This window comes from Schistocerca nitens, chromosome 5, assembly GCF_023898315.1.
Source record: "Schistocerca nitens isolate TAMUIC-IGC-003100 chromosome 5, iqSchNite1.1, whole genome shotgun sequence".
Taxonomy (NCBI): Eukaryota; Metazoa; Arthropoda; class Insecta; order Orthoptera; family Acrididae; genus Schistocerca; species Schistocerca nitens.
Window position 1 is genome coordinate 627,340,940 of NC_064618.1, and position 20,000 is coordinate 627,360,939.

Sequence of the window (20,000 nt, forward strand, 5' to 3'; positions counted from 1 at the left end):
AGATTGGAATATATCCAACAAATACCTGAGGACATTGAATGCAGGTGCCACTCTGAGGTGAAGGGGTTGGCACAGGGGAGGAGTTTGTGGCAGGCCGCATCAAATCACTCAGAAGACTAACCAAAAATAAAATAAAATAAATACTGTTCATTAAGTTATTTATTCTACTTATGTAATCTTCAGCAGTCTTCTGTATCGTTACACTTCAAAAGCTTCTAACCTTTTCTTGTCTGAAATATTTATCATCCACATTTCACTTCGATACATTGCTGCACTCCAGCAAATACCTTCAGCGAAGACCTCATAACTCTTTAAAGTTAGCTTTTGGCCAACAAAGGTGTTTGTCAGAAATAAACACACACACACACACACACACACACACACACACACACACACAAAATGCAACTCTCACACACATGACCACCGTTTCTGGCAGCTGGAGCCAGACTAAGAGCCTCAGTTTATTGTGGGAGAGGCAACAAGGCGGGGGGGGGGGGGGGGGTATAGCAGGTTAGGGGTGAGGAACGGTAAAGTGGTGCTGGGAGCATGCAGGGACAAGGTGGAAAGCAAGGCAGCTAGGTGCAGTCGCGAGGTTAGGTGGATGGAGGGTGGGAGCAGAAAAGAAGTAAAAAGACTGGGTGCATCAATGGATTGAGAGCTGTGTAATGATAGGGGAGCTATATGGGTAAGGACAATGATTAACCAAGATTGAGACCAGGAGGGTTACAAGAACATAGGATATATTGCAGGGAAAGTTCCCACTTACCATATTCAGAAAAGCTGGTGTTGGTGGGAAGGATCCAGATGGCACTGGCTGTGGAAGCAATCATTGAAATGAAGGACATTGTGTTAGGCGGCATGTCAGCAACAGAGTGGTTTAGTTGTTTCTTGGCTACTGTTTGTCGGTGACCATTCATTCAGACAGACAGCTTGTTGGTTATCCTGCCCACAGTAGAATGCAGCAGAGTGGTTACAGCTTAACTTGTAGATCACATGATTGGTTTCACAGATAGCCTTGCCTTTGATGAGATAGGTGATGTTTGTGACCAGACTGGAGTATGGGTGGTGGGAGGCTGTATGGGACAGTACTGGGATTCATCCTGGATTTTCCATTGTTTAAATTTAAATTAGATGTTGACATCTTTAATGCTTCTACTGCAGCTGCCAGTCTCCATTTTATTACTTTTAGGGTCTCATTTCTTAATCAAATTACTTCAGCATTGCCTGCTTTAATTATTATGTATTCCATTACCCTTGTTTTACTTTTTGTGATGTTTACCTTACAACCTTTTTCCAAATTATCTATTCCGTTCAGCTGATCTTCCAAGTCCTTTGCCACCTCTGACAATGTTTTTATTACTTCACTTCACTTTACAAATTTCTCTTTGATTTCTTTTACTGCTTACTCAGTATTCAAATGGAATAACATGCAGGATAGGCTACAACTGCATGTCACCTTTCTCAACTACTGCTTGCCTGTCGTCCTTTGACTCTTGTAACAGTAGCCTGGGTTCTGCAGAAGCTGTAGGTAACCTTTCAGCATGCCGTATTTTATCCCTGCTACCTTCGCAATTTTAAAGAGTGTGTTCCATTCAGTATTATTTAAATTTACAAGTACTGCAAGTTTGAGTTTTTACCTTTCGTCAGTTTATCATCTAAGACGTGTTGAAGCGCATACATTCTCCCAGTTACTATTCAACCATTCCACATTATATGGTAGGCTCTCAACACAAATTCTTACTACCCACAACACCTAAAAGGAAACAGCTGACACAATCACGGAACCACTCGCACTCAAAGGTTGTTCAAAGTTGTTTCTCGCTAAACTGTAGGTTTTATCTTGCTGTATTGTATTTGTTATGGAACAAACAGTTAATAATTCCAACCACAGAAAATGTTTTCATTCATGGGAGGGCTTTTCCAGTCATCTTAGGAGTTCCTATGGCATTGCATATATTTCCAGAATGAGATTTTCACTCTGCAGCAGAGTGTGCGCTGATATGAAACTTCCTGGCAGATTAAAACTGTGTGCCCGACCGAGACTCAAGTCTCGGTCGGGCACACAGTTTTAATCTGCCAGGAAGTTTCATTGCATATATTCATTTTCCCTACTGTGCCATTCGGTTTAATCGATGTATGTTGCGTGAAACAAATTATCTGACATATGATTCTACAGATTTAAATGCAAATGTTTGCTGGAAGACCCAGTTTAATCCAAGCATTAGTTGGACTAATGCTTGTACATCCCTGAGTTAGATTGAACATAATTATAACGACACACATTCCAATCTGCATGATTACTTATAACACACTGATAATAGTGGCACTGTCAGTTGAAATCTAGATCTGCAATGCAATAAAAAGACAGATGACATTACAACCAGTGCTGATCCTCTTTCTGTCCTGGCTTACATCACAGTTGTGGGGGCAATTGTTCCCATGGAATTGAACATGATGAAGTTTCTACTTTGGTATCAAGTGTATGACCTTCATGAATTTTTTTTAAACAGTCATACATTTCTCGGAAGACAAAAATGATAGAATTGTAATAAAAAACACAGATTTCCCACAAAACAAAAACATGATTCATCCATATGCTCTGTTTGTTCCTATTAATTCTCGCCTAGCTATTAGCGAGTTTTGCAGATGTTGCTGTAACTCTTGCACTGTCATGGTATTCCACTTTCCTTTGCATACGGTTAGGATTAACTGTCTGACTATTGGAATAGCTTTCAAAAAATAGGTGTAGTTTTCAGTTGAGATTTCATGTGTTACCAATTTAAAAGGCTCCAGTGCACTTACACAGTCATTCAAAATTCACCAGTCATCAGCTGTGAGGTTCTGAATACCTGAATACACAGATGATAAACAGGCTGCAATGCATTCCTTTTCCTCCAGTAGGCATTGTAGCATATGAAACATACTGTTCCGTCTGGGTTTTGTTTCCTGAATTAATTTGTATACAGGTTTTTCATTAGATCCTTCATCTTAAGGAGTTTTTCATTAACATAGCTAATTGTTTTAAAATAACTGGCCTTTTCCCTCATAACGTGGAGCTCACTGTTGCTGTTCAAAGAACTTTTCACAGCAAAGTTGACGGTGTGTACTAAACAGGAAATCTATTGCATATATATATATGCTGTCACTGTGAATAATCTGTGTGTTTAATAATATCATGTTATTGGCATTGTCAGTTGTGATGCTTACATTTTTGTTTTTGGTGTACCATTTTGGAATCACATTATCTAATGCTTGACTAATATTTAGCACTATCTGTTTTTCTGGGAAACAGAATGTCTCAAGAGCTAAAGCTTTCAGGTGTCAGTCACTGTTAACGAAGTGACCCGTTACAGCCATATGTGCCTCACAGTTCAGTGAGACCCAAATATTGGTCAGTAAAGAAACACAGGTAGAATATTTCATTTCCAAGTGTCTAGCCTCTTGTTCTGTATGGCTATTTCCTTAGGTCATGTAGCACATTTTTTGGTATTGAGTATTTTGGGTCCAGCAGTGCAACAAAACATTGAAAACCAGTGTCCTGTATTACAGAGAGAAGTTTAAAATCATCTGTTATCATGGCCTCTGGTGCTATATCTAGATCCTGTTGTCATTTGGTCCCCCCTTTGAAGTGAAACAAAAGATGTAGAGCACTGCTCCAGCAAGGAGATAAATTTTGCTCAAAAACTAGTCCAATAAAATTACATATCGTACCGCACTGAAGCGTCGAAAGTTGTGATTTTGGAGTTGCTTGTTATCAGTCTGGTTTAAAAATCCAACTTCAGCAGTTGCTGCAGGCACTGTCCAACCTTTCATGTGGAGTTCCCTTGTTATGTGATTTGGATGAATAATGTACATACCTGCGTATTTTGTCTGACTCACATTATTAGAAGAATGAGCATCTTTACCCATGGACATTGGTGTTCATTTGCTCGGTAAATTGTGAAATTTAAGATGTCTGGTCATGCCTGTTGTAGTTTTTGAAATGTTACAGAGCTTTTTAGAACAAACGTTGCCATAAATATTATCTCCATCCTATGTAAAATAATAGTGGCTCCACGACTTTAGTTTTTGTGTAGCCTTACTTATTTGTCCCACAACTTTATTCAAACGAAACCTGAGACATTCGAGTCATGAGCACAGCGAGCTGCGAGTGTGTTTGTGTAGTATCAGCATTCACTTCAAATAACAACCCTGGCACTTGTTGTCAGCACAACAACATGCACTGCTGTGCCATTTCTCATTAGATTCTTAAAAATTGCTTGAGAAGTAGAAGCTCAAGGAACTCTGTGTGCTGAAGTCACCATTCCATCCTTACTCTGAGGATTGAAGGTATTGCAATAATGAATTTCGCAGTATACTGTCCAGTTGAGGGAGGAAATTGATGTATCTAAAAGGGCAGTCATAGAAACAAGATAGTAAAATATCTGTATAAGGTAGGTACCGGTGACTGAAACCTCGGATAACAATACAAACTTTAATTTATCAACAAAAGAAGGAAATACAAAAAGTTCATGGAAAGAAGGGAATAAAGTAATATAACTCACTTAGGAATTAAATCAATAGGAAACACAGGGGAAGCTAAAGAAAAAAAATAGCTTCAAGAAAAATGTGAACAAATTGCAAAGGAAGTGGTTGTCGGAAGGTTAAATTTAGCGTAAAGAAAGGCCAGATAACTTTCAGAGAAGTTAAAAGCATAAATGGCTACACTGAATACAAATGGAATTCCACTGTTAAATGGAGAGGAGAGGTTGTAGAGGTGAAAAAGAGTATATTAAAGGCCTCTATGATGGGGAGAGGAATCACCTATTGACATGAGAGAAGAAAAATTGAATGTCAATTTGAAAGACATAAAGGTTGACAGAGCTTTGTAGAACTTACTATTAAACAAAACAGAAGGGATAGACAGATATCAATGATAAGACTCATTGATGACATTGCCATCTTCAGTGAAATGGGAGAAGAATTACATGATGTGTTGAGTGAAATGAACAGTCTAATGAGCAAATGCTATAGATTGAGAGTAAACTGAAGAAATACAGAAGTAAGGAGGAGCAGCAGAAATGAGATTAGCAATAAACTTAACATGAGAATTGGGGCACGGAAGTACCTCTTTGCCTGTTGTCTTAGAAGCAAAATAATAGGCAAGATGTACTGCAAGAATCTTAGAAGCAGACTAGTATAGGCAAAGAACATTCTTTGCTAAAAGAAGCCTAAAAGTATCAAACATTGGCCTGTATTTGAGGAATAAATTTCTGAAAATATATGATCGTGAATAATGGACTGTGTAAAAACCAGAGAAAAAGAATGGAAGCATTTAAGATGTGGTGTTACAGAAAAATGGTGAAAAATGAGTGGACTGATCAGATAAGAAATGAGGAGGTTCTCTGCTTAGTCATGGAGGATGATATTTGTGGAAAACAGTAACAAGGAGAAGGAACAGGGTGATAGGACATATGCAGATACATCAGGGAGTAGTTTCCATGGTACTATCAGCAGTCATAGAAGCCAAAAATTGTAATGTAAGACAAAGATAGGAATATATATATAAAGGAAATTTTGCGTGTTTATTTACAATAAAAGGAAAACCTTCTTTGGCTATTAATCACAGTGACAGAAAAAAATTATACTTTACAGAGAATGTGAGCTCACAGTCAGCAAATATTCATGTGTACCTGGAAGAATCCTGGAGATACTAAAAGGTATCAGATAGATTATATAATGGTAAGACAGAGATTTAGGAACCAGGTTTTAAATTGTAAGACATTTCCAGGGGCAGATGTGTATTCTGACCACAATCTATTGGTTATGAACTGCAGATTGAAACTGAAGAAACTGCAAAAAGGTGGGAATTTAAGGAGATGGGACCTGGATAAACTGATTAAACCAGAGGTTTACAGAGTTTCAGGGAGAGCATAAGGGAACAATTGACAGGAATGGGGGAAAGAAATACAGTAGAAGAAGAATGGGTAGCTCTGAGGGATGAAGTAGTGAAGGCAGCAGAGGATCAAGTAGGTAAAAAGACGAGGGCTAATAGAAATCCTTGGGTAACAGAAGAAATATTGAATTTAATTGATGAAAGGAGAAAATATAAAAATGCAGTAAATGAAGCAGGCAAAAAGGAATACAAACGACTCAAAAATGAAATCGACAGGAAGTGCAAAATGGCTAAGCAGGGATGGCTAGAGGACAAATGTAAGGATGTAGAGGCTTGTCTCACTAGGGGTAAGATAGATACTGCCTACAGGAAAATTAAAGAGACCTTTGGAGAGAAGAGAACCACTTGTATGAATATCAAGAGCTCAGATGGCAACCCAGTTCTAAGCAAAGAAGGGAAGGCAGAAAGGTGGAAGGAGTATATAGAGGGTTTATACAAGGGCGAAGTACTTGAGGACAATATTATGGAAATGGAAGAGGATGTAGATGAAGACAAAATGGGAGATAAGATACTGCGTGAAGAGTTTGACAGAGCACTGAAAGACCTGAGTCAAAACAAGGCCCCGGGAGTAGACAACATTCCATTAGAACTACTGATGGCCTTGGGAGAGCCAGTCATGACAAAACTCTACCATCTGGTGAGGAAGATGTATGAGACAGGCGAAATACCCTCAGACTTCAAGAAGAATAGAATAATTCCAATCCCAAAAAAAGCAGGTGTTGACAGATGTGAAAATTACCGAACTATCAGTTTAATAAGTCACAGTTGCAAAATACTAACGCGAATTCTTTACAGACGAATGGAAAAACTGGTAGAAGCGGACCTCAGGGAAGATCAGTTTGGATTCCGTAGAAATGTTGGAACACGTGAGGCAATACTAACCTTACGACTTATCTTAGAAGAAAGATTAAGAAAAGGCAAACCTACGTTTCTAGCATTTGTAGACTTAGAGAAAGCTTTTGACAATGTTAACTGGAATACTCTCTTTCAAATTCTGAAGGTGGCAGGGGTAAAATACAGGGAGCGAAAGGTTATTTACCATTTGTACAGAAACCAGATGACAGTTGTAAGAGTCGAGGGGCATGAAATGGAAGCAGTGGTTGGGAAAGGAGTGAGACAGGGTTGTAGCCTATCCCCGATGTTATTCAATCTGTATATTGAGCAAGCAGTAAAGGAAACAAAAGAAAAATTCGGAGTAGGCATTAAAATTCATGGAGAAGAAGTAAAAACTTTGACAGAATTACAATGTCATCGGCGAACCTCAGAGACAGCAAAGGACTTGGAAGAGCTGTTGAACGGAATGGACAGTGTCTTGAAAGGAGGATATAAGATGAACATCAACAAAAGCAAAACGAGGATAATGGAATGTAGTCAAATGAAATCGGGTGATGCTGAGGGGATTAGATTAGGAAATGAGACACTTAAAGTAGTAAAGGAGTTTTGCTATTTAGGGAGTAAAATAACTGATGATGGTCGAAGTAGAGAGGATATAAAATGTAGACTGGCAATGGCAAGGAAATCGTTTCTGAAGAAGAGAAATTTGTTAACATCGAGTATAAATTTAAGTGTCAGGAAGTCGTTTCTGAAAGTATTTGTATGGAGTGTAGCCATGTATGGAAGTGAAACATGGACGATAACTAGTGTGGACAAGAAGAGAATAGAAGCTTTCGAAATGTGGTGCTAGAGAAGAATGCTGAAGATAAGGTGGGTAGATCACGTAACTAATGAGGAGGTATTGAATAGGATTGGGGAGAAGAGAAGTTTGTGGCACAACTTGACTAGAAGAAGGGATCGGTTGGTAGGACATGTTGTGAGGCATCAAGGGATTACAAATTTGGCATTGGAGGGCAGCTTGGAGGGTAAAAATCATAGAGGGAGACCAAGAGATGAATACGCTAAGCAGATTCAGAAGGATGTAGGTTGCAGTAGGTACTGGGAGATGAAGAAGCTTGCACAGGATAGAGTAGCATGGAGAGCTGCATCAAACCAGTCTCAGGACTGAAGACCACCACCACCACAACAACAACAACAACAACAACAATTCCATAATTTCATGAGGTACGGGGAAGAAGTACAGTGATATGTGTTCTAATATCTGATACCCCCATCAGAATGCAAAACAATTTCATTGGCACAATAGAGCTGTTTTTCATACATTTTGTACATTGTACAGGAAAAGTAATCTGTACTGTCATGAATAAAAACACATAAGAGAACTCAGTGCCTCAGTAGCAAATGGGTGAAGTAATAAAGCAATAAGAATGAAACAGTTTATATTAGTAGTGGTTGAAAGGGGAAGATTATTTTAATGACATGCATATTCATTTGAAGCAAGGATGTGGAATAAGTCAAAGAATGTACAAATGTAAATTACATAAAATATTTAACAAGGGAAAGTGCAGTTAATTTAAAGAGTTGTAGGGAAAATAAAAACATCAAACCAGAACAAAACAGAAGCAAAGTGGGACAAAAGAAGACATACAAGTATGAGCACATGTTGTAAGTAAAACAGTAAATAAAACAAAATATTGAAAATATGCACATAAAAAGTTTTATCAAGTAAATGCATCTTTATTTTGTTTTTAAGTAATGCATTGTTTGTAAGTAGATTTCTGATGTTATTCAGCAATGAATTAAATTTTTTAATACTGGAATGCTTCACACCTTTCTGTACCAAAGTTTTAGGTTTTTGAAAACCATTATCATGCGTCTTATATTGTGATCACAATACATCTTACGTCGTCATCGGGAGATACAAAACTGGCATTCTGCAGATTGGAGAGTGGAATGTTAGAGCACTTAATCAGGTAGGTAGGTAGGTTAGAAAATTTAGAAAGGGAAAGGGCTAGCTCAAGGTTACATATAGTGAGAGCTAGTGAATTTTGGTGGTGGGAGGAACAGGTGAATACGGGGTTATAGCCACAAAATCAAATACGGGTGATGCAGGGGTGGGTTTAATAATTAATAAGAAAATAGGAATGTGGTAAGCTACTATGAACAGCACAGTGAATGCATTATCATAGGCAAGGTAGACATAAAGCCCAAACCTAACACAGAAGTACACGTTTACAGGCTAACTAGCTCCACAGGTGATGAAGAGATTGAAGAAATGTATGATGAGATAAAATAAATTATTCAGGTAGTTAAAGGAGGTGAAAATTTAATTGTAATGGGAGAATGGAACTCAATATTAGGAAAAGGAAGACAAAGATAAATAGTAGGTGAATATGTACTCGGAGAAAGGAATGAAAGAGAAAGTGGCCTAGTAGAATTTAGCACAGACCGAATTGTAAACAAGGTTGTATATGTGGAAGAGGCCTGGAGACTACAGAAGCTTTCAGATTGATTATGTAACAGTAAGACAGAGTATTAGGAAGCAGATTTTAAATTTTGACATTTCCATGGCAGATTGGCACTCTGACCACAATTTATTGGTTATAGACTGTAGATTGAAACTGAAGAAATTGGAAAAAGATGGGAAATTAAGGAGGTGGGACCTGGATAAGTTGAAATAACCAGAGGTTGTTGAGATTTTCAGAGGAAGTGTTATGGATCTATTTACTAGGACAGTAGAAAGGAATTCAGCAGAAGACAAATGGGTAGCTTGAATAGATGAAATAGTGAAGGCAGCAGAGGAACAGGTAGGTAATAATATAAGGCGTAGTAGAAATCATTGGATAACACAAGAGATATTGAATTTAATTGATGAGAAGAGAAAATATAAAGCTATATCAAATGAAGCAAGTGAAAGAGAATAAAAATATTTAAAATATGAGATTGACAGGAAGTGCAAAATTGCAAAGCAAGGCTGGATGGAGGACAAATGTAAGGATTTAGAAGCACATTTCACAAGGGGGTAGGTAGATACCGTGTACAGGAAAACAAAGAGGCCTTTGGAGAAAAGGGAAGCAGCTGTATCAATATCAAAAGCTCAGATGGGAAACTGGTACTAACAAAAGAAGGGCAAGCTGAAAGGTGGAAGGAGTATATAGAGGATCTATCCAAGGGAGATAAACTAGAAGGCAAGGTTTTAGAAAGAGTAGAGGGACACAAAAGGGAAGCAGTGGTTGAGAATGAAGTGAGACAGTGTTGTAACCTATCGTTGTTGTTCAATCTGTATACCGAGCAAGCAGTAATGGAAACAAAAATTTGGAGTAAGAATAAAAGTCCAGGAAAAAGAAATAAAAACTCTATGAGGTTTGCTGATGACATTGTAATTCTGTCAGATACAACAAAGGACTTGGAATAGCAGTTGAATGGAATGAGTAGTGTCTTGAAAGGATGATATAGGATGAACATCAAAAAAATCAAATTGAAGATTATAGAATGTAGTCAAATTAAATCAGGTGATGATGAGGGAATTACATTAGGAAATGGGACACTTAAAGCAGTAGATGAGTTTTGCTATTTGGGCAGCAAAATAACTGATGATGGTTGAAGTAGAGAGGATATAAAATGTAGACTGGCAATGGCAGAGAAAGTGTTGCTGAAGAAGAAGACTTTGTTAACATCAAGTATGTAGATTTAAGGCTCAGGAAGTCTTTTTCTGAAAGTGTTTGTATGGAGTGTAGCCATGTATAGAAGTGAAACATGGATGATAAACGGTTTAGACAGAAAGAGAATAGAAAATTTTGAAATGTGGTGCTATAGAAAGATGCTGAAGATTAGATGGGTAGATCATATGAATAATGAGGTGGTACTGAATAGAATTAGGGAGAAAAGAAATTTGTGGCACAACCTGACTAGAAGAAGGGGTTGTTTCGTAGGACACATTCTGAGACATCAAAGGATCACCAATTTAGTAATGGAGGGAAGCATGTAGGGTACAAATGGTCAAGGGAGACCAAGAGACGAATGCAGTAAGTAGCTTTGGAATGATATAGATTGCAATAGTTATTTGGAGATGAAGAGGCTGGCATAGGGTAGAGTAGCGTAGATAGCTGCATTAAACCAGTCTTAGGACTGAGACCACCATCACAACAACAATACATCTTATTATTTCATAGTGCTTCAGCTTATAGTGCAACAAATACGAGAGTGCATCAAATGAAAACCTTAAATATTTTTTTAAAAATATTATTTACTGTGCAGAAGTGGTACAAAGCTGTATAGCTTTTCAACATAATCTCCTCAACGCTCAATGCAAGTCCTCCAGCACTTACAAAGAGCATAAATTCCTTTAGAAAAAAATTCTTTTGATAGTCCGCACAACCACTTGTGTACCGCGTGGCGTACCTCTTTATCAGAACAGAACTTCTTTCCTCCCATTGCATCTTTGAGTATTCCAGGCATATGGAAATCACTTGGGGAAGGTCTGGTGAGTATGGTGGATGAGGAAGACACGCAAAATGCAGGTCTGTAATTGTTGCAACTGTTCTACGGGCAGTGTGGGTCCTTGCATTGTCATGTTGCAAAAGGACACCTGCTGCTGACAGCAATCCACGTCTCTTTGATTTGATTGCAGGCCGCAGATAATTTTTTAGGAGATCTGTGTGTGATGCACTGGTGACAGTGGTCCCTCTAAACATGTAATGCTCCAAAATGATGCCTTTTTCTTCCCAAAAGAGTGTCAGCATAACCTTCCCTGCTGATCGTTCTGCTCGAAACTTCTTTGGGTTTGGTGATGAGGAATGCTTGCTTGCTCTCTTCGTTTCTGGTTGGTGGAAGTGAACCCAGGTTTCGTCCCCAGTAATGATTCTTGTAAGGAAGCAATCACCTTCTCGTTCAAAGCGCCGAAGAAGTGCTTCACAAGCATCAACTCGTCATTCTCTCATTTCAGGAGTCAGCTGCTGTGACACCCATCTTTCAGACACCTTGTGAAACTGGAGCACATCATGCACAATGTGGTGTGCTGACTCACGTCTAATCTGTAAACATGCTGCAATGTCATTCAGTGTCATTTGGCAGTTTTCCTTCACTATGGCTTCAACTGCTGCAATGTTCTGTGGAGTCGCAACTTGTTGTGCCTTGACGAGGAGCATCTTCCATTGAAGTCACACCATTTGCGAACTTCCTACTCCATTTGTAGACTTGCTGCTGTGACAAACATGCATCACCGTACTGAACCTTCATTCGTCGATGAATTTCAATAGGTTTCACACCTTCACTACACAAAAACCGAATAACAGAATGTTGTTCTTCCCTGGTGCAAGTCGCAAGTGGGGCGGCCGTCTTTATACTGATACTGCGATGGTATGTGTGCATCTGCACTATGCTGCCACCTACAGGCCATGTGTGCATCTGCACTATGCTGCCACCTACAGGCCATTCTGCACGCTGTTTGTAGCACACTTACCAACTTACAGGATAACGGCGCGAAATTTAAATTTTCCATTACAAATTTAAGGTTTTCATTTGACTCGCTCTCGTATATTTTGGAGCTGTAGTTAGTGTCACAAGCTTCTTAAAATGATTACATCAGAGATTTCTGGGGAACTCTACGTATAACTCAGATGAGAGAGAGAGGGAGTGGGGGGGGGGGGGGCTTGTGTGTAATGGTTTTGCCTACATATTATAGTTATCAGTATTCTAAAAATATCTTTCTTCCTTCCCCATTTGTATCCTCTCTGCAAAGAAAAATAATACCTGCCCTTGCATATCTATTTTCAATTGCAGCTGAGAATCCAGACAGCTTCTTTATTCGAAGCACAACATGGTACAATGTTTCTGCCATTGCTAGACACCCATTTCACTGAAATATGCTATATATAAAATCAAACAATTCAGTAAATGCTCAGGTGCAGTCTCTGTGGGAAGGGATGATTACATTTATGGAGGTTGCCTTGCTGTAATCGTGTCAAGACTGAATATGAAACAAGTCTTACATTTATGAAAGTAATAACTTTCTTAATGTCAATCAGTACATTGAACTGATCAGAAAGATTTCATTGTATCAGTCTGAATATTTGTGTGCATACAGGAAATGGTGACGGGAGCTCAGTGGAGGATGAGAAAGCACACCATGGGAGTGCAACTCTACCTGGTGGATGCAGTTTAACATCCACACATGCCTCATCATTGCGGTTTCCGTCAGATGAAAATTCAGAGTGCAGCTCTGTGACCAGTGAGAGCTTACCTGCAGGAGGTGGCCACCAGTTGCCACAGTCTCCTCCTCCCCATCAGCCTGCAGCACACCACACTCCTCAGGTTTCATTTTCTAATCTGGAATCTATCCTACAAGAGCTACATGAGCGTGGCGAAGACTGTGAGCGGCTTCGTGAAGAGCTGGAAACATTGAAGGTATTTTTGTCATCATTTTTCTCTCTCCACTAACCACAAATTGCTTTTTGGCTACTGAATTCCTGTAAGAATAGTTATTCTTTCAGGCTTTCTGTTATAATTGCTTGTAAGCACTAAAAGAAACTCAGTTGCATCGCAATGATGGAAAACGCATGAAATAATAAATTATTTATCAGAAAAAAAAATTAGATGTAGCTTAAATTTATGAAAGAAGTCTTATTATACAACAGCTCTGCTGTAATTTCTGCACCGCATTTTGTTTGTGTGTGACCACCAGTTTTCCAACCAAATTGATGGCCACTACCAAACTATGGTAAAGAGCAGAGTTGACCACCATTGACAGTGCAGGTTTCTCAGCACAACATATTCTGTTTCAATGGCTGCTTCACAACCTGTGCTATCTGGATTCTGGATCAGGGTGGATGACACGCCATGAAGCGTACTACGTCATCTCTTGCTGGTGGTCCAACACCAGCACTCTCTAAGCAGTCAAGGTCTAACTTCAATGTGAAGAAATATGATACCAAATAGTTCCCCTCCCTGGCCATGCCATGGGAAGAAGGCAAGGCTAAGGATAAGGATGGCAGCGAACCTTATTTGCCCCGGTACCTCATATATATGAGCTGATGGGGAATCTTAATGGGAGCATTTAGAGGACAAGTTTGGGGAGGTGGAGAGATTGTCCAAAATGCGATCCAGGTCAGTCTTGATAAAAACAGCATCCTCTGCCCAGTCAGAGGCATTACTCACCTTTGACAATCTGGGGGATGTTTCTGTTTCCATCACACCCCATAAGAGCTTAAAAATGGTCCAGGGTATTACACTACTGGACATTAAAATTCGTACACCAAGAAGAAATGCAGATGAAAAACAGGTATTCATTGGACAAATATACTAGAACTGACATGATTACATTTTCACACAATTTGAGTGCATAGATCCTGAGAAATCAGTACCCAGAACAACCAACTCTGGCCGTAATAACGGCTTTGATACGCCTGGGCACTGGGTCAAACAGAGCTTGGATGGTGTGTACAGGTACAGCTGCCCATGCAGCTTCAACACGATACCACAGTTCATCAAGAGTACTGACTGGCGTATTGTGACGAGCCAGTTGCTTGGCCACCATTGACCAGACGTTTTCAATTGGTGAGAGATCTGGAGAATTTGCTGGCCAGGGCAGCAGTCGAACATTTTCTGTATCCAGAAAGGCCCGTACAGGACCTGCAACATGCGGTCGTGCATTATCCTGCTGAAATGTAGGGTTTTGCAGGGATTGAATGAAGGGTAGAGCCACAGGTCGTAACACATCTGAAATGTAACGTCCACTGTTCAAAGTGCTGTCAATGCGAACAAGAGGTGACCGAGACGTGTAACCAATGCCACCCCATACCATCACGCCGGGTGATACGCAAGTATGGCGATGACGAATACACGCTTCCAATGTGCGCTCACCGCGACGTCGCCAAACTCGGATGCGACCATCATGATGCTGTAAAAAGAACCTGGATTCATCCGAAAAAATGACGTTTTGCCATTCGTGCACCCAGGTTCGTCGTTGAGTACCCATCGCAGGTGCTCCTGTCTGTACCATGCAGCATCAAGGGTAACCGCAGCCATGGTCTCCGAGCTGATAGTCCATGCTGCTGCAAACGTCGTGCAGATGGTTGTTGTCTTGCAAACGTCCCCATCTGTTGACTCATGGATCGAGACGTGGCTGCACAATCTGTTACTGCCATGTGGATAAGATGCCTGCCATCTTGACTACTAGTAATACAAGGCCGTTGGGATCCAGCAGGTCATTCCGTATTACCCTCCTGAACCCGCCGAATCCATATTCTGCTAACAGTCATTGGATCTCGACCCACGCGAGCAGCAATGTCATGATACGATAAACCACAATCGCAATAGCCTACAATCCGACCTTTATCAAAGTCGGAAACGTGATGGTACGCATTTCTCCTCCTTACACGAGGCATCACAACATTTCACCAGGCAAAGACAGTCAACTGCTGTTTGTGTATGAGAAATCGTTTGGAAACTTTCCTGATGTCATGACATTGTAGGTGTTGCCACTGGCGCCAACCTTGTGTGAATGCTCTGAAAAGCTAATCATTTGTATATCACAGTATCTTCTTCCTGTCTGTTAAATTTCACATCTGTAGCATGTCATCTTCGTGGTGTAGCAATTTTAATGGCCTGTAGTGTATATTCCACAGGGATATTCTTGTGCAGTCTGATGATGAGCAGTGCGCCAATTTGGAGCGGCGAGGTGTTCAATTCGTCTGGCGTGTTCAATTCGTCTGGCGTGTTCAATTCGTCTGGCGTGTTCAATTCGTCTGGCGTGTTCAATTCGTCTGGCGTGTTCAATTCGTCTGGCGTGTTCAATTCGTCTGGCGTGTTCAATTCGTCTGGCGTGTTCAATTCGTCTGGCGTGTTCAATTCGTCTGGCGTGTTCAATTCGTCTGGCATGTTCAATTCGTCTGGCGTGTTCAATTCGTCTGGCGTGTTCATTGGAGTCTGGGATAATCAGTTTGCCACCAGTGATTTCATTTTGGTGATACATTGCTTGAGAAGGTCAAGGTGATGGTCTACCGCTGTGACATCAAGCCCTATATCCCTCCCCCGATGCGGTGCTTTAAGTGCTGGAAGTTCGGCCATACGTCTTCCCGCTGTACTTCCAGCCTCACACGTTGAGATTGAAGGTGCCCATCACATCCCAATACTCCATGTGCCTCGCCTCCCATCTGTGTCAACTGCGCGGAGCATCGTTCACCTTGCTCGCCAGACTGCAGGATTTTACAGAAAGAGAGGAAAATTATGGAATAAAAGACCCTGGACTGACTGACCTACACTGAGGCTAAGAGGAAATTTGAGAGGCTACATCCTGTGCCTATGACATCATCTTATGCCACCACTACCTGAACAATAATAGCCATATCACTACCGCCAATTCCCGTCGGCTCTCAGAGCTGTAAGACTCCACCTGCCTCCTTGATGGTGGTAGGCCTATCCCTGTTGCTCCTGCACCACCTACTTTGGGAGCAACCCCCCCCCCCCCCCCCCCCAATCATCAGTGACATCGGTCCCCACTTCTCAGCTGGAAAAGTGTAAGTCTTCTTTGTCTCCTTTCGCTAGGAAGTGGTCCCTTGGGTCACTCCCTTCCCAGGTTCATACCAGTAGTAAAGCAGACACTTGCCAGTGGTTGTAGCATCTACATGTAGTTGGTCATAGTGCTTCACAGTCCTCCTCAGTCCCCGAGACTGAATCAGTGAAGCCCTCCCACCCAGAAAAACCTAAGGAGCAGCGAGAGAAACCAAAAAACAAAAAGACCCCATGCACACCATCGCTACCTACAAGCTCTGCGTCTGAGGGTTAAGTGGAGATTCTGGTGTCTGCTGAGGACCTAGATATCACTGGGTCCTCAGACACAATGGATATTGATCGCATAGATACTCAGTCAGTGGCAGCATGTGACCCTGAGGCGTAACCTGCCTCCGTGAGTGTTTCATGCCTTCCCTGCCTCACAATAACATAATCCTCCAGTAGAATTGCGGTGTCCCCCCCCCCCCCCGCCTCCACCTAGCTGAACTGTTAAGCTTTACACCTGCTTTCTGCATTGCCCTTCAGGAAACCTGGTTCCTGGCAATGCAAAGCCCTGCCCTTCACAGCTGTAAGGGATATTACAAGAACCATAGTGAATATAATAGTATCAGGTGGAGTTTGTGTCTGTCCTGAACTCAGTATGTAGTAAACCTGTGCCCCTTCAAACTCGTCTTGAAGCTGTGGCTGTAGGGATCAGGACGACACAGGAAATAACTGTCTGCAACGTATATCTTCCTCCAGATGAAGCAGTAGCCCTGAACATATTGGCTGCCCTGATTCATCAACTCCCTAAACCTTTCCTACTTTTGCAGATTTTAACACCCATAACCCCCTGTGGTTTGGTACCATGCTTACTGGCAGAGGTAGAGATGTCAAAAATTTACTGTCTCAGTTTGACCTCTGCCTCCTAAATGCTGGGGCCACCACACACTTAAGTGTCACTCATGGTACTTACTCAGCTATTTATTTATCACTCTGCAGCCCAGGACTTCTCCCATCTGTCAACCGGAGATCCCACATTGACTTGTGTGGTAGTGACCACTTCCCCATCTTCCTGTCACTCTCCTGGCATCATGCCCATGGACACCTGCCCAGATGGGCTTCAAGAAAGGCAGACTGGAATCTTTAACCTCTGCCGTCATAGTTTAATCTCCCCCACATGGTAACATCGATGTGATGGTTGAGTGAGTCGCCAGGACAATCATTTCTGCAGTGGAAAATGCAATCCTTTGTTCGTTAGGGTGCCCCCGGCGAAAGACAGTACCTTGGTGGTCGCCGGAAATTGCTGAGGCCATTAAAGATCGTAGGCGGGCTCTACAGTGACACAAGTGGCACCCTTCCATGGAGCATCTAATAGCTTTTAAACGGCGACGTGCCCGCATTCGCCAGCTTATAAAAAGACGGGAAGAGAACGCTGGGACCGGTACATCTCAAGCATTGGGTGGCATACATCACCTTCCCAAGTCTGGACGAAGATCAGCCATGTTTTTGGGTATTAGACCCCAACAGGTGTCCCTGGTGTTAACATAAATGGCATGTTATCTACCGATGCAAACACGATTGCTGAGCACTATGCTCGAGCCTCTACATCGGAGAATTATCCCCCGGCCTTAAGCACTCTCAAACAGTGGATGGAAGGGGAAGGTCCTTTGTTCACTACACACCACAGTTAACCCTCTCCCATCCAACTACAAGTGACATTTCCTCATCATCTTCAACCGGATCTGGAGCGATGGCGTCTTTCCATTGGAATGGCAGGAGAGCACCATCATTCCAGTGCTCAAACCCAGTAAAAACACGCTTGATGTGGATAGCTATCAACCCATCAGCCTCACCAACGTTCTTTGTAAGCTGCTAGAACATACGGTGAGCTGGTGGTTGTGTTGGCTCCTGGAGTCACATGGCCTACAGACTCCATCTCTGAGCGGTTTCCACCAGGGTCACTCTACCACTGATAATCTTGTGTCCCTCGAGTTCGCCATCCGCACAGCCTTTATCAGATCCAGCACCTGGTTGCCATCTTTTTTGCCCTATGAAAAGCTTACATGTTCTGGCAACATCATATCCTTGACTCATTATATGAGTGGGGTCTCCGGGACCCACTCCCAATTTTTATCCAAAATTTCCTGTCGCTCTGTACTTTCCGTGTCAAAGTTGGTGCCTCCCATAGGCGCCCCCCCCCCCCCCCCCCCCCACATCCAGGAGAATAGGGTCCCGCAGGACTCCATATTGACTGTATCTCTATTTTTAATGGCCATTAATGGTCTAGCAGCAGCTGTAGGGCCATCGGTATCACCTTCTCTGTATGCAGACAACTTCTGCATTTCGCGCTGCTCCTCTAGTACTGGTGTTGCAGAGCGGCACCTACAGGGAGCCATCCACAAGGCACAGTCATGGGCTCTAGCTCACGGCTTCCAGGTTTCAGCCGCAAAGTTGTGTGTCATGCACTTCTGTCAGCGTCATACTGTTCATCCTGAACCAGAACTTTACCTTAATGATGATCCACTCACTGTAGTGGAGACATATTGATTCTTAGGACTGGTTTTCGAAGCAGAATTGACTTGGCTCCCTCATATTCATCAGCTTAAGTGGAAGTGCTGGCATCACCTCAATGCGCTCTGCTGTCTGAGCAACACCAATTTCGGTGCAGATCGCTCTACGCTGCTGCAGCTCTACAGAGCCTTTGTTCAATTTACTATGGGAGTCTGATTTATGGTTCGGCGGTGCCCTCAGTGTTGGGTTTACTCAACCCAGTGCACCACTGTGGCGTTTGACTAGTGACGGGAGCTTTTAGGACAAATCCAGTGACCAGTGTCCTGGTGGAGGCCACAGGCATTGAACTTGCTGACAGGCTAGCCAAACATGGAAACCGCTTACGGAGATCAGCATTCCTGTAACTGACCTGCGTTCCTTATTACGCTGCAAGGTTTTTTGGGTTTGGGAGATGGAATGGCATAACAGTATGCACAGCAAACTGCATGCTATTGAGGAGACTATGAATGTGTGGAAGTCCTCCACGAGTGCCTCTCACAGGGACTATATGGTTCTCTGCCGGCTCCGTGTTGGCCACTCTTGGGTCTCCCACGGCTGTCTCCTGTGCCTTGAAGTCCCACCTCAGTGTCGGTGTGACGCCCGGTTGACAGTGGCCCATATTCTGTTGCGCTGTCCTACTTATGGCTGCTGTGCGACAAAATCTTCGGTTACCGGACTCGTTGCCATTAATTTTAGCTGACAGCGTCTCATCGGCTGATCTAGTTTTATGCTTTGTTCGTGAGGGTGGGTTTTATTATTCTCTTTAAGTTTTAGTGCATATCCTTTGTCCCTCTGTGTCCTCCACCCTAGTGCTTTTAGGCTGGAGGTTTTAATGTGTTTCAGAGTGGCTGGCTTCTCCTTTTTATTCTCATGGTCAGCCAGCCATGGTAATCTGCTTTCTTGTTTTAATTTCTTCTACCTGTTTTTTGCATCTCTTTGTGGTTTTCTTGTCCTCTTTTTGTTCCTTGTAGTGTTTGTTGCCTTTCTGTTGTGCTTGTGGTTTTTCCTTACTTTCGGTATTGTGCTGTATGAGGTGTGATTGGAAAGTTTTAAGAATGGATCAGCTACTGCTTACTGGTTTGGCGGGTAGGTACACGGAGGTTAGGGAGTGTGTCATTGCCTTGTCCTTGAATGCCCTCTTGACAGGAAATTGCATTTCCTATTCAGTTCGTTGTGACAGCTGGTTGAG

General features: G+C 42.0%; 1 protein-coding gene across 7 annotated transcripts in view; it reads left to right on the top strand.

Moving 5' to 3' along the window:
- Positions 1–20,000, top strand: part of LOC126259291 (transmembrane and coiled-coil domains protein 2) — a 181,141-nt gene that overhangs the window by 128,855 nt on the left and 32,286 nt on the right. For all 7 annotated transcript variants that reach the window (XM_049955951.1, XM_049955952.1, XM_049955946.1 and 4 more), the window contains one exon: positions 12,855–13,174. In XM_049955951.1, coding sequence (XP_049811908.1) covers positions 12,855–13,174 — 320 coding nt within the window. The remainder of the gene's footprint in view (positions 1–12,854; positions 13,175–20,000) is intronic.